Raw genomic sequence first — 23,046 nt, forward strand, 5'->3', positions numbered from 1 at the left:
CTGCAGCTCAGAGGTCAGAGGTCATCTCGCCTGTCGCCCCGTGCGGCGCTGTGACGTCATCGTCGTCGTGGTCACCATGGTGGGGGGCGTGGTGGTGTGCGGCTCCATCGGCTCGGTCAGAGCTCTGTGGGAGACCCGGATCAAGAGGAGGAGGGAGGAGCAGGACGAGGAGGAGCAGCAGAGGAGGAGGAGCGGCACCGAGCGGCGCTCCAGACTCAGCCTGGGGGTCTGGGAGGACCGGGCCGTTCTGGCTCCACTCAGACAGAAGCTGCAGACCGAGGACGGACGGCTGGTGCTCCGCATCGAGCAGGAGGAGTGGAAGGTATCTACAGATTATTGTCCTGGTCCAGTCTTCGGTCTGATGCAGGGGCGTAGCTTTGGGTTAAACATTTGGGGGGGGTTAAGATATCTGTCTGTATAGGGATTTTTTAAAGCAAAAAAGTCACCGTATGCGTGGAAAAGTGCTAAATTATTAACTTTGATAAAAGGACAAGGCTTATTTACCTCTTTATTTTGTCATTTTCATATTCGTTACAGTAGTAAAATGAACTTAAAGCAGAAGTAAGCAGAATGTTTGTGTTAAAGCAGAAGTAAGCAATATTTTTGTGTTCATATAAGTCTTAACTCAGTGATATGACTATAACCTCTTTGGGACAGTGTCTTTTCTCCTTTTATATGATGAACCAACCGTTTAAGACTGTTTCTTGGCCTTGTGGCTCTTTTCATTATGTTTCTGTGCAGAATATGGACTTGACCAATTATGACCAGGGATTACTACGTCTACGTCATGAAATAACGGCGCTACTTTTTTCAGTAACAGTAATCAAAAAAGTTACTGTTTCCCCGTTACAACGCTGTTACCGTTACTGACAATAAAATGCGCCGTTACTTGACTCAAGAAGTCCCATCAGAAAATAGTAATAGGCTACACCTGTTAAAGTTTACGTTATACATTTTTTTTTCGGTCCATCAACTAGTCTAACATATTTGAGCATTTTATGAAATAAAAGTAACTCAATAGTTACTGTTATTATGTAGTAATTCAGTTACTATTTTACTTTTTGGTAGGGCTGCAACTAACGATTATTTTCATTATCAATTAATCTGTCGATTATTTAAACGATTAATTGATTTGTTGTTTGTTCAATAAAATGTTGAAAAGCATCAACCAGTGTTTCTCAAACCAGCAGACGACATCGTCCTCAAATGTCTTGTTTTGTCCACAAACCAAAGAGAGACTCAGTTTATTGTCATAAAGGAACAAAGAAACCAGAAATATTCACATTTAAGAAGCTGAAATCAGAGAATTTGGACTTTTGTTCTTAAGAAACGACTCAAACTGATTATTAGATTATCAAAACAGTTGATAATTAATTTAATAATCGATTATTGTTTGATTAATCAAGTAATTTTTTTTTTTTTTTTAATATCATAAATGACGCCCTTGGTCTGATGTGAGTGTTTGTCTCCAAATCCCCAAACAGATCGGTCAGTAGTAGCTCCGACAGGTCAAAGAGGGGGTTTAGGCATGGGTGCAGATCCCGGGGGGGATTTCTGAAAAACATGAATTGTCCCCCCCAATAAAAATACCCCAAACTATTCAAAATTTAACAAATGTATTTTCAGGCTTCACATTCCTCACATCGAAAAAGAAATTATTGAAATGGTGGAACAAATAATGTTTGACAAATATATTTCTAGGGCTGACCCGATTATCATATTTCGATAATCGAAGCTTCGCGTACATAAAATCGATTTTAATCGAAGCTTCGACAGCCAGTGGGGTGCGCGATCGTCACGTCTGACGGGGGGGGGGGGGTCGTAGCGGAAATAATGAAAGTAATGGCAAACAAACACTGCATATCTCATAAATCAAGCAGGTTTCCAGGATGCCAAGTCGCCTACTCATTTTAATAATTTAATAATTAACAATTGCTGATGAGAACCAGTGTCAAAAAGGAAAAAAGGAAGAAAAAAAAACAATCGATCACGGACTTAAAGATCGATTACCATGGCAACGAACGAAGCTTCGAAGCTTCGATTTTTTTGGGTCAGCCCTATATATTTCTGACTCCACATTCCACCTCTAGTCTCCTCCACTACAATGCAAATGATGGGTAGTTTCTTACTCAGACGCCGATGATATCAGCAGGCTTTAAAAAAAAACGACCCCCTCAATCTTAGGGCTTCATATTTTTTAATCATGCATAAAGTTCCATACACTGGGAGAAAGGGAAGATGGTGAGAAGAATTGGGGATCTGGGAGGGTCGGTGGGAGGCGAAAGATAAGAACGTGAGTAGATATTATATGTCCGAGACCCTTTAAATTATAATTTACTAATATAACAGCAGTGATACTCTCTGTTGGGTGTTTAGGACAAATAAACAAGAAAGGTATAAGCACAATAAATGATTCCCTGTGCAGGACTTTTTGAATGATATGCCGAGACTCTGCGGAGTTGTGATTTATGGCGGCATGGTATGAGCTGCATATGGGCAAAACAAAAAAACAAACAAAAAAAATCACTTTTGTGTCCCCCCCAATCCTGGCATCGGATCTGCACCCCTGGGTTTAGAAGACCGACCCTGTAGCCGGTCTCACCATGTGTCTTCCTGGTTCTGGTTCTGGTCTCAGGGATGTTGACGTGGCTCAGAGAGCTGATGCTGAGCTACAACAGAGTGCAGGTGGTTCCCGAGGAGCTGAGCGGCTGTGAGAGTCTGGAGAGACTGGAGCTGGCCATGAACCGGGAGCTGGACCACCTCCCTGACCAGGTACGGACCAGGGGCCGGATAGGAGTCGACTTAATGAGTAAAACAAATTATTGACTGAAAGATGCACTTAAAAGGTAGTTATCAAGCATCTTAATCAGACTTTTAGTGAAGTGTAGGACTGAATCTTAAATGCCGGTCTCAGAGCTGAGTTACCACAGTACTATGTGCCGTAAACTGAATTTTAGATGTCACTTCCAAGTCTTAGAGGATTTTAGTCTTAAGTGCTGAGAATTTGTGGAATTTAGTCCAACTCTCAAACTTAGGAATAAAAGCTTTTTATCAACTTTCTCAAGTCTAAGAATAACTCATACTCCCCCAGATATTTAAAGGGATAGCATTTTGGCAAATTGGCCCATTGCACATTCATCACGCTATGAGATAATAACACAACGTTACCAGACAGAGTTGTTTTAGAGGAAAATGCAGAGACTGCTTGCTGAAAAACTGTACCTGAAGGCAACGCACATCAGCGGTTTTGCATGAATTTCCCTCTACAACAACTCTGTGTGGTAACGTTGTGTTATTATCTCATAGCGTGGTGAATGTGCAGGTCACAACTTGTCCACCAGAGCGTTTTGGAGTTGTTGGATTGTGTATTTGATGAGTTTGATGAGGGAAACCAAGAAATCGCCTCCGTAGCATAGCTCTGAGCAGCTCACGGCTCTGCTCCGCCGTTCTAAAAACAGCTTGCACCGACAATTAAAGGTAACGAACCTACTGCTATGACTATAGGGGTTATGGCAATGAGCCAATTTGCCAAAATGTTGAGCTATCCCTTTAAGACTAAAATGGCCTCGAAGATGCTTTGTAAATACGGCCCCAGAACTTGAACCAGGATCTACATGAAGCACGAGCACTAACATGAATAACAAGGTTCATGTGACACCTAACTCGTCTGATCAGTGGGTGTGTGGAGGGGTTCTCCAGAGGTTCTGGTCCAGCTGCTGGTCTCAGGTCTGTTCTGTGTCCCCTCTCTAGATCAGACACCTGAGGAACCTGCAGCACCTGGATCTGTCCATGAAGGACTTCACCGGCATGCCGGACTGCGTGGTCGCTCTGCCGGCGCTCCAGTGGCTCGACATGGGAGGAAACCGTCTGCAGTGTTTACCTGAGGACATCCACAGGTGGGTGGTGGAGACACAGTGTGAGCCCCCCGCACTCTGTCACTTTTATTTATACATCTATTCTTGGACTTTTGCCTACATATTTGTATTTACACACGTGTAGAAACCTCAGCCGATGTGGCCTTCGTTCTCTGGACATTATACAGATGCAGGAATGGAACTGGGCAAAAAGGCTTTTAAATGTTCTGCCCCGTCGACCTGGAACGATGTGCAGCAGCACTTTTTCCATTTCATTTCATTTTGATTTATTCCATTCATGGTATACACAGGGTTGCACATATTTACATAATGTACACATAGTCACCATGAATGAAAAGGAGCAGGATGAAGAAAACGTATAGTACCTGCCCCTCTCTGTTGTTATACTTACATTAGCTTACTTCAACACCAATATTATACTCTATTTCAAAATATTAAAGATGATGAAACATAGTAGTGACAAGAAAACAAACAAAATAGCAGTGGACACCACTCGTCTATCTATCTTTTCTTTTTTTCCCTTCTTTTTCTCTTTCTCCTTCTTCTTTTTTGTAGACGCTTATCTTTTCTTTTTTAAACATTTTCTTAAACTGAGACATACTTGTACAACTTTTCAGTTCCTTGCTTTGTGAATGCCACAATTTTACACCTGCAACAGAAATACACATTTGTTTTAAGCTTAGCCTTGCAAATGTATGTTTAACCCTCAGATCCTGTTAAAAATCACTAACGTTCCCCTGATAGGGACATTTTTTGTACCCTGTTTTCAAACACACACCACGTCAAAGTAAAAATAGGTATTACACAAATTTTTTAGGGGGGCCTGATGGGCGACCTTGATGCTGATTGGTCACGTGATGTTTGGCGCTGACGTTGATGCTGTGCTCTCATTGGCTCAGGCTGCCTCTCTGGGACTCCTGCACTTCCCCATCCTGAACGCCTCATTGGACCAGAGCTGTGGAGAGAACATCACCTACAAGGTACGACCCAGACCGGTCCAGACTGGACTTCTTTATTTTCTACATTGTAGATTCAAACTTTTTCTTTAAAGACGTGGACCCAGTTAAATCCCTTGTTTTGCCATCCAGGATCACGTAATCCACCTTTACCTTTACCCCAGTTGTTCAGAGCAGATACAAACTTTTCTAGATGAGCAAATCCATATAATAAGAGTTTTAAATGTGACTGTGGCAAGGCAGTTTTATTTGTATAGCCCGTTTTTACCAACAGTTTGTCTCAAAGGGCTTTACATCCCATCATAACAACATCCTCTGCCCTTAGACCCTCACATCCACTGAGGAAAAACTCCAATTTTTTTTTTTTTTTTAAGATTTGTTTTTTATTAACAGAATCTCTTACAGGATGTTATGGTGCATAGCAAGACTCTACAGTTTGTTACAATGAGATAGATCGTATTTTACAGAGAGAACGTACTGTACATAATCTTACAAATACACCACAAGGATGATTTCAGGAAACCCTTTTAACAGGGAAACAATTGGAGAAACCTCAGGGTGGAAAACATGGAAATTGAAGGGGAAAAGGGAGATGAGAGGAGAGAAGGAGAGAAGAGAAGAGAAGAGAAGAGAGGAGGGGAGGGGAGGAGAGAGGAGGAGAGGGGAGGAGAGGAGAGGAGAGAAGAGAGGAGAGGAGGGGAGGAGAGAGGAGGAGAGGAGAGGAGACTAGGATGGGAGAGGAGAAGAGAAGGAGGAGGAGGGGAGGAGAGAGGAAGGGAGAGGAGAGGGGGAGTAGAGAAGAGGAGGGGAGAGGAGAGAAGAGAAGAGGAGAGGGGGAGGAGAGAAGAGGAGGAGAGGAGAGGAGAGGAGAGGGGAGGAGATGAGAGAAGAAGAGAGTAAAGGGGAGGAGAGAAGAGGAGAAGAGAGAGGAGGTGAAGAGGGGAGGAGAGGAGGTGAAGAGGAGGGGAGGAGAGGAGAGGGGAGAGGAGAGGAGGGGAGAGAAAGAAAGAAATGAGAAGAGAGGAGAGGGGAGGAGAGAGGAGGAGAGGAGAGGAGACTAGGATGGGAGAGGAGAAGAGAAGGAGGAGGAGGGGAGAAGAGAGGAGAAGAGGGGAGAGGAGAGGAAGGGAGAAGAGGAGAGATGGGGAGAGGAGAGGGGGAGTAGAGAAGAGGAGGAGAGGGGAGAAGAGGAGAGGGGAGGAAGGGAGAGGAAATGAGAGTGAAGGGAAGAGGAGAGGGGAGGAGATGAGAGAAGAAGAGAGTAAAGGGGAGGAGAGAAGAGGAGAAGAGAGAGGAGGTGAAGAGGGGAGGAGAGGAGAGGGGAGAGGAGAGGGGAGAGGAGAGGAGGAGAGGAAGGGAGAGAAAGAAATGAGAAGAGAGGAGAGGGGAGGAGAGGAAGGGAGAGAAGAGGGGAGAGGAGAGGAGAAGAGGAGGGGAGAGATGGGGAGAATAGAAGAGAGGAGAGGGGAAGAGAAGAGAGGAGGGGAGAGGAGAGGAGGAGAAGAGGAGTGGGGAGAAGAGAAGAGGGGAGGAGGAGAAGAGAGGAGGGAGGAAAGGAGGGGAGAGGAGAGAAGAGATTAGAGGAGGGGAGAGGAGAGGAGAGAAGAAGAGAGGAGGAGAGAAGAGAATAGAATAGAGGAGGGGAGAGGAGAAGAGAAGAGGGGAGTAAAAGAGAGGAGGAGAGGAGAGGAAGGGAGAGAAGAGGAGAAGAGGAGGGGAGAGATGGGGAGAATAGAAGAGAGGAGGGAAGGGGAGGAGAGGAGAAGTCTAATCCTGTAGCAGCGTAGCTATAAAATGCTTCACATCTTTTCTATCTAGTCACTGATGCTCCAGGTTCAGGTGCTGCGGTCGTCGTCGTTGTCGTCATTGCTGTTGTTGTTTGTGTGGTTGCCGTGGTGACCGTGTCTCTTGCCCTCAGGCGTCTCACAACATGGGGCTGGCGATGGACACGAGTCAGGGTCTGCTGGTCCCCAACGTGAAGAAGGTGCAGCTGCTCAGCGTGTTGGACATGGCCCAGGAGCTGAACCGGCTGCAGACGCTCGGCGCCGTGGGGCAGCTGGGAACGTCGGAGCTGACGGGGGGAACGTTCACCCTGTCCAACATCGGATCAGTGAGTCCAGCCGCCGCCGAGACGGACTCTAGACCCGGTCTAACCACAACCTGTTAGAACTAGATTAGAAAACTTTATTGATCCCCAAGGGGAAACTGCTTTGCCACCCAATAAAAACACATACTCCGCTTCGCGTCAGGCCGAACAACGCCCCTTAGCCGTGGTATAATGAGCATAGACCACGGACTGGAGTGATATATTGCTTTTATAAAACGGTTACCAATAATGACAATATGAAAGAGGGATACGCAATCAATTTAATGTAGTTTCATTCAACCAGAAATACATATTATTCAATAAAATAGCCTCACTGTGGAAAAAATAGTCCCACCTCTCCAGACGTTAGCTCCAAGTAGCTCTGCATCTCGTCTTTTCCTCCGCTTTTTTTCAGGTGAAAGTCACTGCTCAGTCCCCTCTACCATTGTTAACCCTCTGGAGGTGAAAGTTCACCTTAAACATGTCAATTCAACTACTTTTGTCCATTTTTTAACATCGTAAAAACATCAGCTGTATTTGTACGGACTCGTCGGACTGCAACAATCCGTTGTCATGGATACATGACAACAACTTCCATTCACACCAGTCATACGTGCCTGAGGCGGAGTGATAGCCTACGCTGTGATAAGGCTTTAGAATAGTAGCCGTGGTATATGCTCAATATACCACAGTTAACAACCAATCAGATGGGCGGATTTCACCTTTCCGTTTTATAAATCCACTTAACAAACAATACAAACATTTCCATACCATTGCACAAAACTTATCAACATGATTGGATACTTCATACGACAGAGTAGGCTGCTCAAAGCAAGTGATTTAAATTGATATTAACTCTTTCACGACCACTGACGAGCAAACTCGTCAAAACCGTTTTTTTACAGATTACGATAATAGACACTCTGAGGTACCCTGTGTGTGAATATGGTAGTCCTCTGATATGTAAAACTGTTTTAAACTAAACCCAAAACATAATGTTTTTTTATAAACTGTGTGATCTTGGTTTTGTTTGAGTAATCGCTCTCTTTGAACGCTGCTGTGGGGACAGCGTGCAGCGCTGTGCGGCTGTCGGCTACAGTGTTGCCACTTTCTCGCTGAATCTGGCGACTTTCCAAACCCTCTTTTGACAAAAGCGACCGACGACAAATCTGGCGAGTTTTTCCGGTGTTGTTTACAAACGTTTCTGGTTTGGAGACTCGGATCTGAAAGCCCGTTATCACGGCTGTTTTCACGGTGCAGCGGAGCGGGCGCTGAGCAGCGGGGGCTGTGACCGGCCGCCCCCGCCCCAGAGCACTCATCGCCGGCCAGTCACACAGCAGTGTCCCGGAGCTGCTGCGCTGCGGCCAGAGACCCACACTGCTGCACCGCTGCTCTCCACGCTGCCACACACCCCAGATTTACCTACAAATATATTTATTTAGCCGTAGAAATGATTTGGGAGACGCCACACTGCAGAGTACCGGTAAAATGAGCAGATTGCCACTTGACACAAAAGTGCGTTTTTCTCTGAAACTAGAGCGGGAGCTCCGTTTTTGGAGAAACCCAGCCCTCTTCTCCTCCTTCTTACTCACGAACGAAACGGCAGAAAAACTCGCCGTTTTTTCGAGAAGCACGTTGTAAAGTCACTCTTCAACCAAGTGAAGACCGTTTGTTTCTAGGTGACGTACATAGTTCGGTTCGACGTGAGATAAAAGGTAAACAAATAGCCAAAAACATGTGGTCCTGAGCGGATGTGCTGAGGAATTAGTGTGGTCGCGAAAGAGTTAAAGGGACAACGAGGAGTTTCTATTTGGTTATAAAAAAAGTCTCACGTTAATGTGGATGAATCTACGCTACCACTTGTTAATGGGCCCATTTTAGATTATGTTATGTTATGTTATGTTATGTTATGTTTATTTATTTGATATGGACATCACAAATACATTGAGACTGTTCCAGTGGACAGACCAGATGCTTTGCTTGAGTGTGTTTAGCACAAGTGCTAATTTTCAACACCAGTCCATAGGCGGCTAATCTAAAAATACAGAACATATTATCAACAGTATTAGATAAAACCAAGTGCATGACACTACATCATGACAGTAACATACTAAAAAATACAGAGCACAAGATCAACGAGAGGAGATTGAGCAAACAGAAATCATGATCCTAACAGTAAAAGTAGTAACACTGAAAACGTCCATATTTATACATGTGAGCATTGTTGTTTTGCTTTTAACCATGCTTTTAATCCTCTGTTAAACGAGTTTGTGTCAGTCTCCAGTTTCAGGTGAGTGGGTAAAGTGTTCCATAGGTTAACCCCTTTTTTTTGACACTTTCTTTTTATTGTTTTTCTTTAGCATTGCATAAACATTATACAACAACAATACAAACAAATAAAAATAAAATAAAATAAAAATAAAATATGAAAAAGAACATGTTGGATCACCATGTTTCTACAGTTTGATCATTTTTCAATGTCAATGTGATGGTCCTTGTCCTGTCGTTTTTATGTATTCAGTCCATTTCTCCCACTTCCGGCAGTATTGATCCTCTTGAGTCCTTATTTTATAAGTCAGTTGTTCCATAATATGTATTTCGTCCATAACCTTCAGCCAATCTTCCTGTGACGGTGGGTCTGTCTTGTACCATTTTCTTGTGATTGCCTTTTTACAGGCTACTAACATAATTTTCAATATGTATCTATCATCTTTCAACACAACATTTTCCGTAATGACACCAAAATATAATAATGTACAAGACTTGGATACATCATAACCCAAAATTCTGCCTATAACCAAATGAACATCTTCCCAGAATTTTGTGATTTTAGGACAGAGCCAGAACACATGTGAATGGTTCACATTTACATCTCCACAGCTTCTCCAACATGGCTGTGGTAATTTAGTATGTTTATTCCTAATTTTGGGTGTTATAAAAAATCGAATTAAATTTTTCCAGCAATGTAATCTCCAAACACATGATGATGTTGTTGACTGCTGTGTTTTCCAAATATGTGACCATTCATCATCAGATATGTTCACACCCAGCTCGCTCTGCCACTTCAGTTTAACATATGTCGTCGTATTCCCTCTTGCCTCCATTATATGCCCATAAATTGTAGAGATTATTCTGAATTTCTTTCCGTTGTAGGCTTCAATTATGGTTTTGATTATTGAATTTTTGTCCAGATTTACACTGTTTTTTATTTCTTTATTGAAAAAGTTCCTTATCTGCAGATATCTGAAATGATCTTGGTTACTTAAATCATATTTTTGTTTAATCTCCTGGAAGCTCATGAAATTCCCATTTTTGATTGCTGTACATATCGCTGTTAATCCATTAGGAATCCATTGTTTAAATCTTTGGTCAAGAGAACCAGGGACAAAACCCTTGTCATAAGCTATCCACCGAAGCAGTCCGAGCTCTTTCTCTAGTTTATATTTTCGTACCAGATTAAACCATAATTTTAGCGTGAACTGAGTGACTGTATTCACCTGTTTAAAGCAGATATCAGCTTCACGGCCGTTTCGGCTAATGCTGCGTTCAAGGCAGGCTTTTGAAACCGTAAGTTACAGCTTCAAGTCACAACTACGACTTGGTAGCGTTCCAGGTAACCCGTAGCTCGTGTTTTTACCATCCTGTTGTCTGTGAAAGTTCCCTATAACGGCCACTCGTAACTTCCGACCCGTGAACTCGTACCAGATCGAACTGGTATGACTTCACAGGAAGGAAAAACACAAAGTACGAGTTTCTTTGAACGCACCATGAGTTAGCAGCCCCCGCCCTTGTCAGGCATCAATTGGTCCTCGTGCTACGTCACCACATTCACGCGCATCCCTTGGCTGCACACACAGCCCTTCATGCCGTTCTCTCTCCTCATTGGATAACACTTGTATCCCACAAGGAAAATTTTCTCCTCGGGTTACAGCAGAGCAGAGTGACGGAGAGACTCGTGTTTAGGCTGAAATACTTCATGTAAGTGATTGCTGACGGAAAATAGGACTATTTAGGACTTATATTAACAAAAACATTCCACTGATATCTGCTTTAATTACACTCATTGCTTCTTCTCTGTCTCCAATAAGACTTTGAATTTCTCTTCCTTGAACCAATTTTTCTAAATTCTTCCATTTGGCTACATAATCTTTGTCACACCAACAAATTACATGTCTAATTTGTGCAGCATGAAAATATCCCTTGAGGTTTGGCAGTGCCAAACCCCCCTTATCCTTTCCAATCTGTAATGTTTCAAATTTGATTCTTGGTCTGTGACCGTTCCATATAAACCTTGAAATGATTTTGTCCCACAGTCTAAATTGTTTTTCGGGTATCTCAATGGGTAGTGACTGAAAGAGGTAAAGAAGTCAGGGTAGAACACTCATTTTTATGGTCTCTATTCGTGAACCAATGTCTAATGGAAGGATAGCCCACCTGTCCAAATCGCTCTTAATTTCCTTATCCAGTTTGGCATAATTAACTTCATATAGATCATCAATGTTTTGTGTTAAAGTGACCCCAAGATATTTCATTTTTGTTGCTCTCCAGTTCAGATTATGTTTTTGTTGTATAATTTTGGATGGGGAGTAGTTGAAAGTTAGAATCTGTGTTTTGGTCAAGTTAAGCTTGTATCCAGAACAAAAGCCAAACATCTCTAGTTGGTTGATTAGTATGGGGATGCATGTGTCTGGGTCCTCTAAAAAACAGACCACATCATCAGCAAAAAGTCCAATGGTATGTTCCTCTCCCCCGACCTCTATTCCTTTAAGATCTCTATTTTGCCTGATTGCTTGTGCCAGGGGCTCTATGAAAATTGCAAACAAGGTTGGAGAGAGACAGCAGCCCTGTCTAGTAGATCGTCCTAAAGTTATGCTCTCAGTCAGACTGCCGTTTATTCTTATCCTTGCGGTCGGGTTTTGGTAAAGTGTTTTAATACATCTGACTGCTTTGTCATTAAGTCCGAATTCCTCAAGTACCTGATATAAAAAAGTCCAATTTACGCTATCGAAAGCCTTTTCTGCGTCAAGGCTTATTAAGGCTGCACATTTTTCCTTTTTTAGAATATGGTTGATAATATGTAAAGTTCTCCTTATGTTATCTTGGGCTTGACGTCCCTTGATAAAGCCCGTCTGGTCTTCATCGATAATGTCACTGATAAAGTATTCACACCTTTTGGAAATGATTGAGGTGTATAATTTATAATCAACATTGAGTAGTGATATGGGTCTATAGTCTGAACAGGTCTCACTGTTGTTTTTCTTGGGGATCACTGATATTACAGCTTCTTTCCAGGAAGGGGGCATTTCACCATATTCAAGTGTATAGTTGAATGATTTTTCGAGTTGAGGTACAAGCTGTACATTAAATTTTTTATACCATTCGGATGGTAGACCGTCACTGCCGGGAGATTTGTTTGTTTTTAGTTTGTTTATTGCTTTCTCTATCTCTGCTTTTGTGATGGGTGAAGTCAGATGGTCATTTTGATTTTTTCCAATTGATGGTAAGTCCAGTTTCTCAAGAAAAGCTTTCATTTGGTCGCGGTCAGCAGAGGGAGGCTGGCTATACAAGTCTCTATAATAGTTCATAAACTGAGTTGCAATCTCTTTGGGGTCATAAATTATTTGATTCGTACTTGTATCCCTTATCTTGTGAATTGTCCGATCTGCTTGCTGTTTTTTTAATCGTTTTGCCAGTAATTTGGTTGCCCTTGGTCCCACTTCATAATAGGATTGTTTTAGAAATCTTGTCTTCTTTTCAATTTCTGTGGTTAGTATTTTATCTATATTATTCCTAATTTCCTTAATTTTTGGAAGCAATGAGGGGTCCTGTGTAGTTTTGTGTTGCTGTTCAGTTATAAACAGCTTCTCCGTTTCCTTTTTATAGACCTCCTCTCTGTTTTTTTTAATTGCTGCCGTCTTAGCAACCAGTTTTCCCCTTATAACTGCTTTAAGAGCGTCCCATAAAATAACAGGGGTAACCTCTCCATTATCATTTTCATTTTGATAGGTTATGATGTCTTTCTTTAGTTCCTCCACACATGCCTTGTTATTTAGTATTCCCACGTTTAGCCTCCATAACGTATTTTTCTCCTGCACTTTCAAATTGACTTCAAGATGAACCGCACAGTGATCAGATACATCTGCTTGTTGGATTTCACACTTCTTTACCCTATATAAATCAATCTTATTCATAAAGAAGTAATCGATTCTAGCATAGCTGTTGTTAGGGGGTGAATAGTGTGTGTAGTCTCTCTTAGAAGGATGTAACTCCCTCCATGTATCAACTATCCCAAATTCTTTAAGTGTTCTCTTGACCATTCTCGTAACATGGTTGGTATGTTTATTCTTGTTTGTCGTGTCTTGATTACTATTCATCACAATATTAAAGTCACCACCACATATTAATACTCCATCCATTTCTAAAATCATGGTATCAAATAAGGTTTTAAAGAATTGTTTTGCACTATTAGGTGGAGCATATACGTTTACCAGTGTCACCATTTCGTTTTCCAGTTTTCCCTTCACAATAATAAATCTCCCTTCTTTATCACTAATTTTTTTGATACATTCAAATTTCACTGTGTTGGGGATAAGTATGATCACACCTCTTCTACATCCATGGCGGAATGAACTATGAAATGAGTTGGTATAGCCAAACCTTTTAAGCTTTTCACTTTCCAGACTAGACAGGTGTGTTTCTTGTAGAAAAATAATCTGTGATTTATCCTTCTTTAATTTTGTCATCACCTTCTGACGTTTCACAGGATTATTTAAACCATTAATATTCAACGACAGTATTTTAGTATTATACTCTATCATTTCTAATGAGTTTGTGCGGCAATCCAACTCTGAACATAGAAAACATAATCAAAGAACAACAGTTGAACACTGAACAAAGTGGCTTCCAAAAAGGAGATGTACTTATCCATCCCTTGTGGTCCCTGTTGGTGGGAGGAGGGTTTAGTGCCTCACTGTGGTAGGGGCCCTCCCTAGTTGTGAGAAAAAACCCACAGATACTAGAATTGTCCAACATTTAGTGCTTGCTACAAAACACTCCCTCTTATCGGTTTTACTGATCTATAAACTTAAGTCGTGAGTCATTATATAATATGGCCCAGATGTGTGTGTACTAACACTCTATATTACAAAAGTAAATATCCTTTTGAAGTAGAAAATTATAATGATGTTTGGGTTCACCCGGCGACGTAGCCTATATCTTTTCATCCATTGTGGTTCCCTTGGTCTGTGTCTCGTCTAAACTCCGTCAGCCTCTCCCTTGCACGCTGAGCTGCGCTGTCAGAAGTGCTGGTGGTGCGTTTCCATGGCATCGCTGCGTTCAGACGCTCCTCCGCGGCCGCGGCGGTGTTTACTTTGGTCATCACCTTCACCCTGATTCCGCGTCGGTTCATGTCCCGTGCTGCCTCCTCCGCTGTGCTGTATATCACCAGACCGGAGTCCCAGTGCACCCGCATCTTCGTGTAGGGCGTCTGGTACCGGATCCCCTTCTCCCTCAGAGCTGCTTTGATGGGTCCGTATGTCTTGCGCCTCTCCATGACGTCTGTCGCGTAGTCGTTATCAAAGTAAAGTCTTTTGCCGTTCATCTCAATCTTCTGTTGCCACGCTTTCCTTAGGACCAACTCTTTAACGTGAAACTCCAAAAAGTTAACAATTATTGATCTCGGGGAAGCGGCAGCAGCAGCTGGCTTTGGGATCAATGCTCTGTGTGACCGCTGGACACGGAGCTCGAGTCCCTCCGGCAGGGCCAGGTGGCGTTTAAACAACTCGTTAACAAACTCAATGACAGATCTTCCTTCTTTTTCTTCTGGCACCCCGTAAATTCTGATGTTATTTCTTCTTGAACGGCTCTCCAGATCGACAACTTTGTCCCGCATCTGCGTGTTTTCTTTCACCACCGCCAGTAGCGTTTCTTTCATCTCCAAGCAGGCCGACTCCACATCAGCTATTCGGGTTTGTGCCTCAGCTATGTTAGCATTTTGGCTCTGGAGCTCCTGCAAAACTTCACCTTTAAACTCCGCGAGGTCGTCTTTCAAAACTTTCTTGACGTCGTTTTTAAATTCGTCCAGGTCTCGTCTCATTCCTTGTTTAAAGTCTTTTAACTCTGTATGAAGCATTGTTAGAGCTTGAAGCAGAGCGTTCTGGTCAGTGCTGGCTTCACCTAGCATTGTTTCTCCGTTGTCGTCGTCGTTTTCCTCGTGCTCAGTAGACTCGGTCACTTCTGGGTTTTGTGAATCACTCTCATTCTTGTCATTCTGACTCCTTAGTTTTCTCCCTCCGTCCATACTTAAATTGAAACGGTATCAGCGCTATTTATATTGATAGGAGGTACTTTGTCCAAACCGACTTGCAGGAGCTCGCTGTTATGCGACCATCTTGTTGTAGCACCGCACCGGAAGTCAGGTTAACCCCTTTTATTGAGAAGGCAGACTGTCCAAATGATGTTGTACACTTGGGAACAATGCAGTCGCCATAGTAGGAGGCTCGTGTGTTTACTCGGCTTGAGCTACAGCGTTTTTTTTTTCAGTGCAGAAAACAGGGCTGATACACAGTTATGAAGACATTTAAAAACCAGTCTGATATTAACAGTAAATTATAAAGTTTTCAAATGCAAGAAGGTTGTGTTTTCTCAGGATGCCGCAGTGGTGCCATCTCATTGGTTTTTGATCCATAATTTTTATTGCTTGCTTATATATTATTAGAAAACTTTATTGATCCTGAAGGGGAAACTGCTTTACCACCCAATAAAAACACATACATCCACTTAACAAACAATACAAACATTTCCATACCATTGCACAAAACTTGACAATCAACATGATTGGATACTTCATACAACAGAGTAGGCTGCTCAAAGCAAGTGATTTAAATTAATATTAAAGGGACAACGAGGAGTTCCTATTTGGTTATAAAAAAGTCTCATGTTAATGTGGATGAATCTACGTTACCACTTATTAATGGCTCCATTTTAGATGAATATATCGTTCTGTCTCTATCGTTATTTTGTTATTATTAGTGGTGGAGGAAATGCAGGTTTCTTTACTTTCGGTTTCGTGGCGAGTCATGAGAATAACGCCGCCGAATCTCCGTTTATGGTGGGAACTACGACGGTATGTGATCGTCTTCCAACCTCTGACTTTAATTCTTGATGAATGAAAACATGAGTCTGTCTTGCGCCGGTCAAAGAATTTCACGGTGCGGAGGCTCATAAATGTAGTGTGAAAACACTTCGCTTTTCCAAAACTCCTCGTTGTCCCTTTAACAAACAATACAAACATTTCCATACCATCGCACAAAACTTATCACCATGATTGGATACTTCATACGACAGAGTAGGCTGCTCAAAGCAAGTGATTTAAATTGATTTTAATATAGGCAAGGATAAATAAATGAATATACACCTCCAGAAGATTTAAAAAAACAACAACAGACAACCGCTATTTGTGGTTAAAATATCGGTAACACTTTACTTGAATAGGTATTCATAAGATTGACATAACACTGTCATAACCATGACATAACAGCTGTGATGAACATCAATGAATACTTATGACAGCTGTCGTTAAGTGTCATTCGGTAAGTTATGTCACTTTTAATGCAAAGTTGACATTGTTTGAGATGTTTTTGTTCTGACAACTTGACATAAAGACAATTTAAACTGTCATAGCAGACCTCATTGCCAAACTTAATAATAAGACATAATTTTTAAAGTTTGGCAATTAGGGCTGCTATGACAGTTTAAATTGTCTTTATGTCAAGTTGTCAGAACAAAAACATCTCAAACAATGTCAACTTTGCATTAAAAGTGACATAACTTACTGAATGACACTTAACGACAGCTGTCATAAGTATTCATTGATGTTCATCACAGCTGTTATGTCAATCTTATGAATACCTATTCAAGGAAAGTGTTACCAAATATCTGACTGCTGCAGGAACAAAGGAGCGTCTAAGTCGTTCAGTAGAACACTGAGGCATCACTAACCGCTCACTGAAGCAGCTTTTAAGATGCTTAAATATATTGTGGAGTGGGTGGTTACCATGGAGAGAACATATCATCATGTTCTCTCTCTCTCTCTCCTGTGTGTTGTAGATCGGAGGGACGTACGCCAAACCAGTCATCCTCCCTCCTGAGGTCTCCATCGGAGCGCTGGGGAAAATGCAGGTGAGTTGCAGACTTTCCCACGACCCATGAACACACCACAGACATCAAACATCAAAGTACTTAGATAAGCCAAGCCCCGCCCCCTTCCTGTGTGTGTGTGCAGGGTAAGAAATTCAGAAAGTATTTTCGGGGCAATTTTGGCCCCCGTGGTCTAAAAAATTAGGCCATTTTCAAAATGTGTGGGGGCCATTAAAAAAAAGGTAATTAGAGCTAGTGAATTAACACATAATACTGTTGAAATGAACGAGTTTCGGGGCAGATAATGTTATTTAGAGGCTGCATCTCGGTGCCCCGGTCAGAAATAAGGTCCAGGTTGTTAAAAACGACACTTCTCCTTTAAACTTATGGGCTATAATAACATAGGACGTTGTTTATTGATAAACTGAGCGCCGACACGTTAGATGATGAGGGTCAGTGGCGGCTGGTGGTCAAATTAGTTGGGTGGGCTAATAAATATGAAAAATAATTATACCCATTAAATGGTTAACACAGCTAAAAGTTAGGGTTATCCCATCTCACAAAAGTATAGCAACTAACTAGGCCTACACACTGCATTAAGTAGAAGGGTCTAGTCCAAAGAAAAAAATAAAAAATAAAAACTTCACCTGGTTATCTCACACATACACACACAGTCTCTCTCTCGCACGCACACACACACGCACACGCACACGTACGTACGCACGCACGCACACACACCCGACGATATTGCTCAATTTAAAAAAAGAAAAAAAAAAGACGATATATGCAGCTCATGTCGACGGCCTTTCTGGTCTGTTATCGCCATGTCATTTAAGTCTGGTGCTGTCGGTGAGTTTAGAAACTAGATTCTCCACTTCGTTCATGTTAGCAAAGATAATTTAGAGCAGTAAAGTAATGCTGCCTGTGATGCTAGCGCCTAGCGCCGCTGTTTCTGTCTTCTCCCTCCCACAACAACACAACTTTTCCTCCGGTTCCTGTCATTGGTCTGGAAACAGCGGTGTTGGGCTAAATGAAATTAGCCCCAATGACAAGTAAACCAAGGGGGCGGGACATGACGCCTGTCAATCACTGACCCTGCGTCAGCCCGCTGCTGATTGGTCAGAACCGATCGGCCTGTGGGCTGAATGAAATTAGCCCCAACAGTCGGTCAATGGCGAGGGCGGGACATGAGACCTGTCAATCATCCACAGTCGGAAAATGAATGAGAGCAGACTCGGTGAGCTGGGGCTGATTAAAATTAGCCCATTTAGAGATATCCTGTGTTTTTCTTGAAACTATTTAATATTGTTGCCAGTTCCGATTTTACTAAGACTTAGAACAATCTTTTGTATGTTATTTAGAGAATATAATATAGGCTATATATAATATATTTTCCTCATCTTTTGTTGTGTAATGCAGGGAGGGCTTAGCCCCACTAGCCCATTGATACCAGCCGTCACTGATGAGGGTACAAAGTAATAAGAACTGGTAGATTATCACTGTGCGTCGCAGTAGCGTCAGGCCGCCCCTCAACTCATTGAGGGTCAAATTTTGATTTTTTTTTTTTAATTAAAGGGATAGTTCAACATTTTGGCAAATACACAATCCAACAACTCCACAACGCTCTGGTGGACAAGTTGTGACCTGCACATTCACCACGCTATGAGATAATAACACAACGTTACCAGACAGAGTTGTTTTAGAGGGAAATTCATGCAAAACCGCTGATGCACGTTGCCTTCAGGGACAGTTTTTCATCAAGCAGTCTCTGTATTTCCCTCTAAAACAACTCTGTGTGGTAACGTTGTGTTATTATCTCATAGCGTGGTGAATGTGCAGGTCAAAACTTGTCCACCAGAGCGTTGTGGAGTTGTTGGATTGTGTATTTGATGAGTTTGATGAGGGGAACCAAGAAATCCCATAATGAGCCTCCGTAGCGTAGCTCTGAGCAGCTCACGGCTCTGCTCCGCCGTTCTAAAAACAGCTTGCACCGACAATTAAAGGTAACGAACCTACTGCTGCTAAGACTATAGGGATTATGGCAATGGGCCAATTTGCCAAAATGTTGAACTATAATGTACATAGCGGGGAAAAAAATCTTCATTTGTTTGTGTGTGTGTGTGTGTGTGTGTGTGTGTGTGTGTGTGCTCTCAGGTGCTGCCCCGGTTCGGCGCCGGCGGTCAGGTGGTCCCGGCTCACATCATGAAGGTCAGCTGGTCGGCGGATCACCGCATCATCGACGGCGCCACCATGTGCCGCTTCTCCAACCTGTGGCGGGAATACCTGGAGAACCCGGCCAGCATGGTGCTGGACCTCAAGTGACCGGACCCAACCGGATGGAACCGGATGGAACCGGACCGCCAACACTAACACACCTTCACCTCTCCCCCTTCGCCGCCACCGCTGCTGCTGCTGCTGCCTTCATCATCATCTTCTTTTCTCTCATTTCCTTGTTGCCTTTGAGCGAGTTGCGGCGGCGGCGCGATGCGGCGGGGGAGGGGCCAGCCTGTCAATCATGTCGTTTCCATGACAACCACTCACTCACTCATCCCCTTACTCTCTCACTCACTCTCTCTCTCTCTCGGTTGGAGGTTTAGAGGTTTTTGTAGTTTTTGGTCCAAGTTGAACCAGGGTTCAGCTCTTCAGGTGCTGGTGGTCTGAGTCTGGGTCTGGATTCTCTTTGCTGGGGGGTCGGGGGTGTGTGTGTGTGTGTGTGTGTGTGTGTGTGTGTGTGTGTGTCATCAGTTCATTGATCAGTTTGGACTCTGGTACCCCCCCCCCCCCCCCCCCCTCACCCCCCCAACCCCTCTCTGGATCCTGGACCGGACCAGTTTTGTTGTTTTTTTTCTATTTGGAAAATTAATCCTAATAATTTTAATCGGTGAAACTTTTAATTTGAAAATCACAGGACAGGAAGTTGGTTCAAAAGTGAGACTGAACCAGTGTGTGTGTGTGAGTGTGTGTGTGAGATCCAGGACCAGAGTCTGAGACCTGAGACCCGGGTTCACCAGAGTCCAGTTCCACCAGTTCGATCCAGATCAGATGAACCCGTCTGGGATCTGGTCCAGCTTAAAGTGGTTTTCTGAGTCCTGAACCAGGACCACCGCTCTGTGAAAGGTCCAGAAAGTCTCCGCTGATCATCAGGACCAGAACTTCACATGGTTCTGGTCCTGGTTCTGGTCCTGGTCCCGGTCCGATCTGGTCCCGACTGACTGAACTGTGTGTAAATGAACCGGTGGACCTGGTCCTGGTCCTGGTTCTGGTTCTGGACCCGTCTGACTGTTACTGCTCCTCCAGCTCCTGAGGGGAGACCTGGTCCTGGTCCTGGTCCTGGTTCTGGTCCTGGTCCTGGTTCTGGTCCTGGTCCTGGTCTCTAGTCCTGGTCCTGGTCCTGGTCCTGGTCCTGGTTCTGGTCCTGGTTCTGGTTCTGGTCCTGGTCCTGGTCCTGGTCCTGGTTCTGGACCCGTCTGACTGTTACTGCTCCTCCAGCTCCTGAGGGGAGACCTGGTCCTGGTCCTGGTCCTGGTTCTGGTCCTGGTCCTGGTTCTGGTCCTGGTCCTGGTCTCTAGTCCTGGTCTCTAGTCCTGGTCCTGGTCCTGGTCCTGGTCCTGGTCCTGGTCCTGGTCCTGGTCCTGGTCCTGGTCCTGGTTCTGGTTCTGGTTCTGGTCCCGGTCCCGGTCCCGACGTCTTCCTCTGGGCTGCTGGGTAACGATGGTGTCGTAGTTTTTTTTTTTTTTTGATACTGACCTTTATTTTGTTTTGTTTGTTTCATGTGTTGAAATGTTTGTTGTTGTTTGTTGACGCTGTCGTGGTTTTGTGTGGGGATGTGGATCTGGATCAGGACTCTTGGACCTGGTTGTGGTCCTGGTCCTGGTTCTGGTTCTGGTCCGACTCATAAACAGTGAAGTGTCTGAACCCTGGTCAAACAAGAAAAAAGAAAAGAAAAATTATAGCTGCTGCGCAGCGATGGGTCGGGTCCAGGCTACTTTTGGGCAAATTTAGGCAATTCTGAGCAACAAACAGGAGAATAGGAAGACAAGACAGTTGTCCTTATAATGTCCAATTTGCATCAGTTGAGGATTGAACCCACAACCTCTAGAACCAAAGACCGTTGTCTCGCACTGAGCTAATTGGCAAGTGGCAGTTCCACAGTGGCTTCACAAATTGACTAAACCATTCACTGTCGCGCAGGCAGATTTGAAACCACTGTAAAAAGAAAAATCTGTTTTTGAGGTAAAATAATGATATGTATTTGTAAAACATCTACTGTGACTCTTAAGATGTTAGGAGCCTTCGCACATGGTCCAGTCCAAGCTATTTGGATTTTTAAACTTAGAGGCTTGCTGTGATGTCACCATTAGGACAATTGTCTTGTGTTTCGTGTTGAGGACAACTGACATTTTGATTTGTCATCATCATCATCATCATCGCCCTTGCTGGGTCTCGAACCCACAGCCTCTGACACCAAGAACCAGCTCCTAACTCGCTGAGCTAATTGGCTGGTAGTGAGACCTGCTGTGTAGCTTCATTTATCCACTCAGGTGAGTCAGTGCCCGGGCAGCTGTTGTCAAGGCAGATTTCAGAAAGTCAGAAAATCTATTATCTAAACAAAAATCTGTTAATACATAAATTGCATTTAGACAGCAAATCAGCTTAAGGACATGTGACATTTTGATCCATCATCATCATCACCCTTGCTGGGTCTCGAACTCACAATCTCTGACACCAAGAACCAGCTCCTAACTCACTGAGCTAATTAGCTGGTAGTGAGACCTGCTGTGTAGCTTCATTTATCCACTCAGGTGAGTCAGTGCCCAGGCAGCTGTTGTGATGAAATGGTCAAAATGTCAATAATTCAGTCATCTAAACAAAAATCTGATAATACATAAATTGCATCTTGACAGCATGGAAATGTTGGTGATTTGTTTTTAATGATAAGTGTCTTGCTTCATAAGAGAAAATATGATGTTTATAAATTCCACTCTCACATTGACTGCAGTTGTTTCCATGAGAGCAGAATTCAAAATGTTCTCAAAAATTCAGTTTTTGAGATAAAATTCTGATATTTGCCAAACTTCATCAACCATGACTCCAGAATATTGTCATTTTTTTTCAGGAAGATTGAAAATGTATTTATCAAGAATTTGATGGTATATGTTTACGGTACTGTTTACAGTCAAACGTTTTCATGCACTGTAGGCTCAATTTTTGCTTAATCAAAAATCCGAGAAACAAGTTTTGTGGAGGACGGTCTGGAGATGCTCTGTAGCAAGTTTGGTGTCAATTGAGCAAAAATTGTGGGAGGAGATACATTTTAAAAGTTTTACAGTTATTGAAAAAAACAGAGTGATGGACTTCATAATTTGTAATAAGTTTAAGTGGACAAAAGTTTCAGCAGTATTGAGGCTACATTGTGGTGAAGTTTCAACACTGTAGCATCTACCGTTGGTTTGGTAGGAATTTTTAAAGTTTTTAAATTTAAACGCTTATTGTGCCCCCCCCTAGGAGGGGGGGGCACATGTCCTTGGAGTTGAGTGAATCTGGCATGGGACTGAACCTTTGTGCAAAGTTTGGTGAGTTTTCGCCCATGGGAAGTATGACTTCCTTGGAAGAAGAAAGAAAGAAAGAAGAAGAAGAAGAAGAAGAAGAAGAATTCCTAGGAATACAATAGTGTCCTGTCAGCTGCGCTGCCCGGACCCTAATTATAGCTGCTGCGCAGCGATGGGTCGGGTCCGGGCTACTTTGGGGCAAATTTAGGCAATTCTGAGCAACAAACAGGAGAATAGGAAGACAAGACAGTTGTCCTTATAATGTCCAATTTGCATCAGTTGAGGATTGAACCCACAACCTCAGGACCCAAAGACCGTTGTTTATCGCACTGAGCTAATTGAGGAGTGGTAGTTCATCAGTGGCTTCACAAATTGAGTAAGCCATTCACTGTCGTGTAGGCCGAAAAAGAAAAATCAGTTTTTGAGGTAAAATAATGATATGT

At 43.1% G+C, this 23,046-nt stretch overlaps 1 protein-coding gene across 1 annotated transcript; it reads left to right on the top strand.

Moving 5' to 3' along the window:
• The first annotated feature begins 191 nt into the window (after window positions 1–191).
• On the top strand, window positions 192–19,822 carry LOC311007959 (lipoamide acyltransferase component of branched-chain alpha-keto acid dehydrogenase complex, mitochondrial-like). The gene is made up of 5 exons (XM_084001385.1): window positions 192–322; window positions 2,636–2,772; window positions 6,750–6,941; window positions 17,025–17,096; window positions 19,209–19,822. Exons 2-5 carry the CDS (start codon window positions 2,638–2,640, stop codon window positions 19,374–19,376), a joined length of 567 nt encoding a protein of 188 aa, XP_083857511.1. The 5' UTR covers window positions 192–322; window positions 2,636–2,637; the 3' UTR covers window positions 19,377–19,822.
• The last annotated feature ends 3,224 nt before the right edge of the window (window positions 19,823–23,046 follow it).

This window comes from Trachurus trachurus, assembly GCF_905171665.1.
Source record: "Trachurus trachurus genome assembly, contig: scaffold_124_arrow_ctg1, whole genome shotgun sequence".
Lineage (NCBI taxonomy): Eukaryota > Metazoa > Chordata > Actinopteri > Carangiformes > Carangidae > Trachurus > Trachurus trachurus.

What these genes read in the sequence shown, in the direction of transcription:
- LOC311007959 (XM_084001385.1), top strand. Translation starts at nt 2,638, where the DNA reads ATGTTGACGTGGCTCAGAGAGCTGATGCTGAGCTACAACAGAGTGCAG. An exon ending in TGGACCACCTCCCTGACCAG is followed by an intron (nt 2,773 to 6,749) that starts GTACGGACCAGG and finishes TCTTGCCCTCAG; the next exon opens with GCGTCTCACAACATGGGGCT. An exon ending in CCCTGTCCAACATCGGATCA is followed by an intron (nt 6,942 to 17,024) that starts GTGAGTCCAGCC and finishes TGTGTGTTGTAG; the next exon opens with ATCGGAGGGACGTACGCCAA.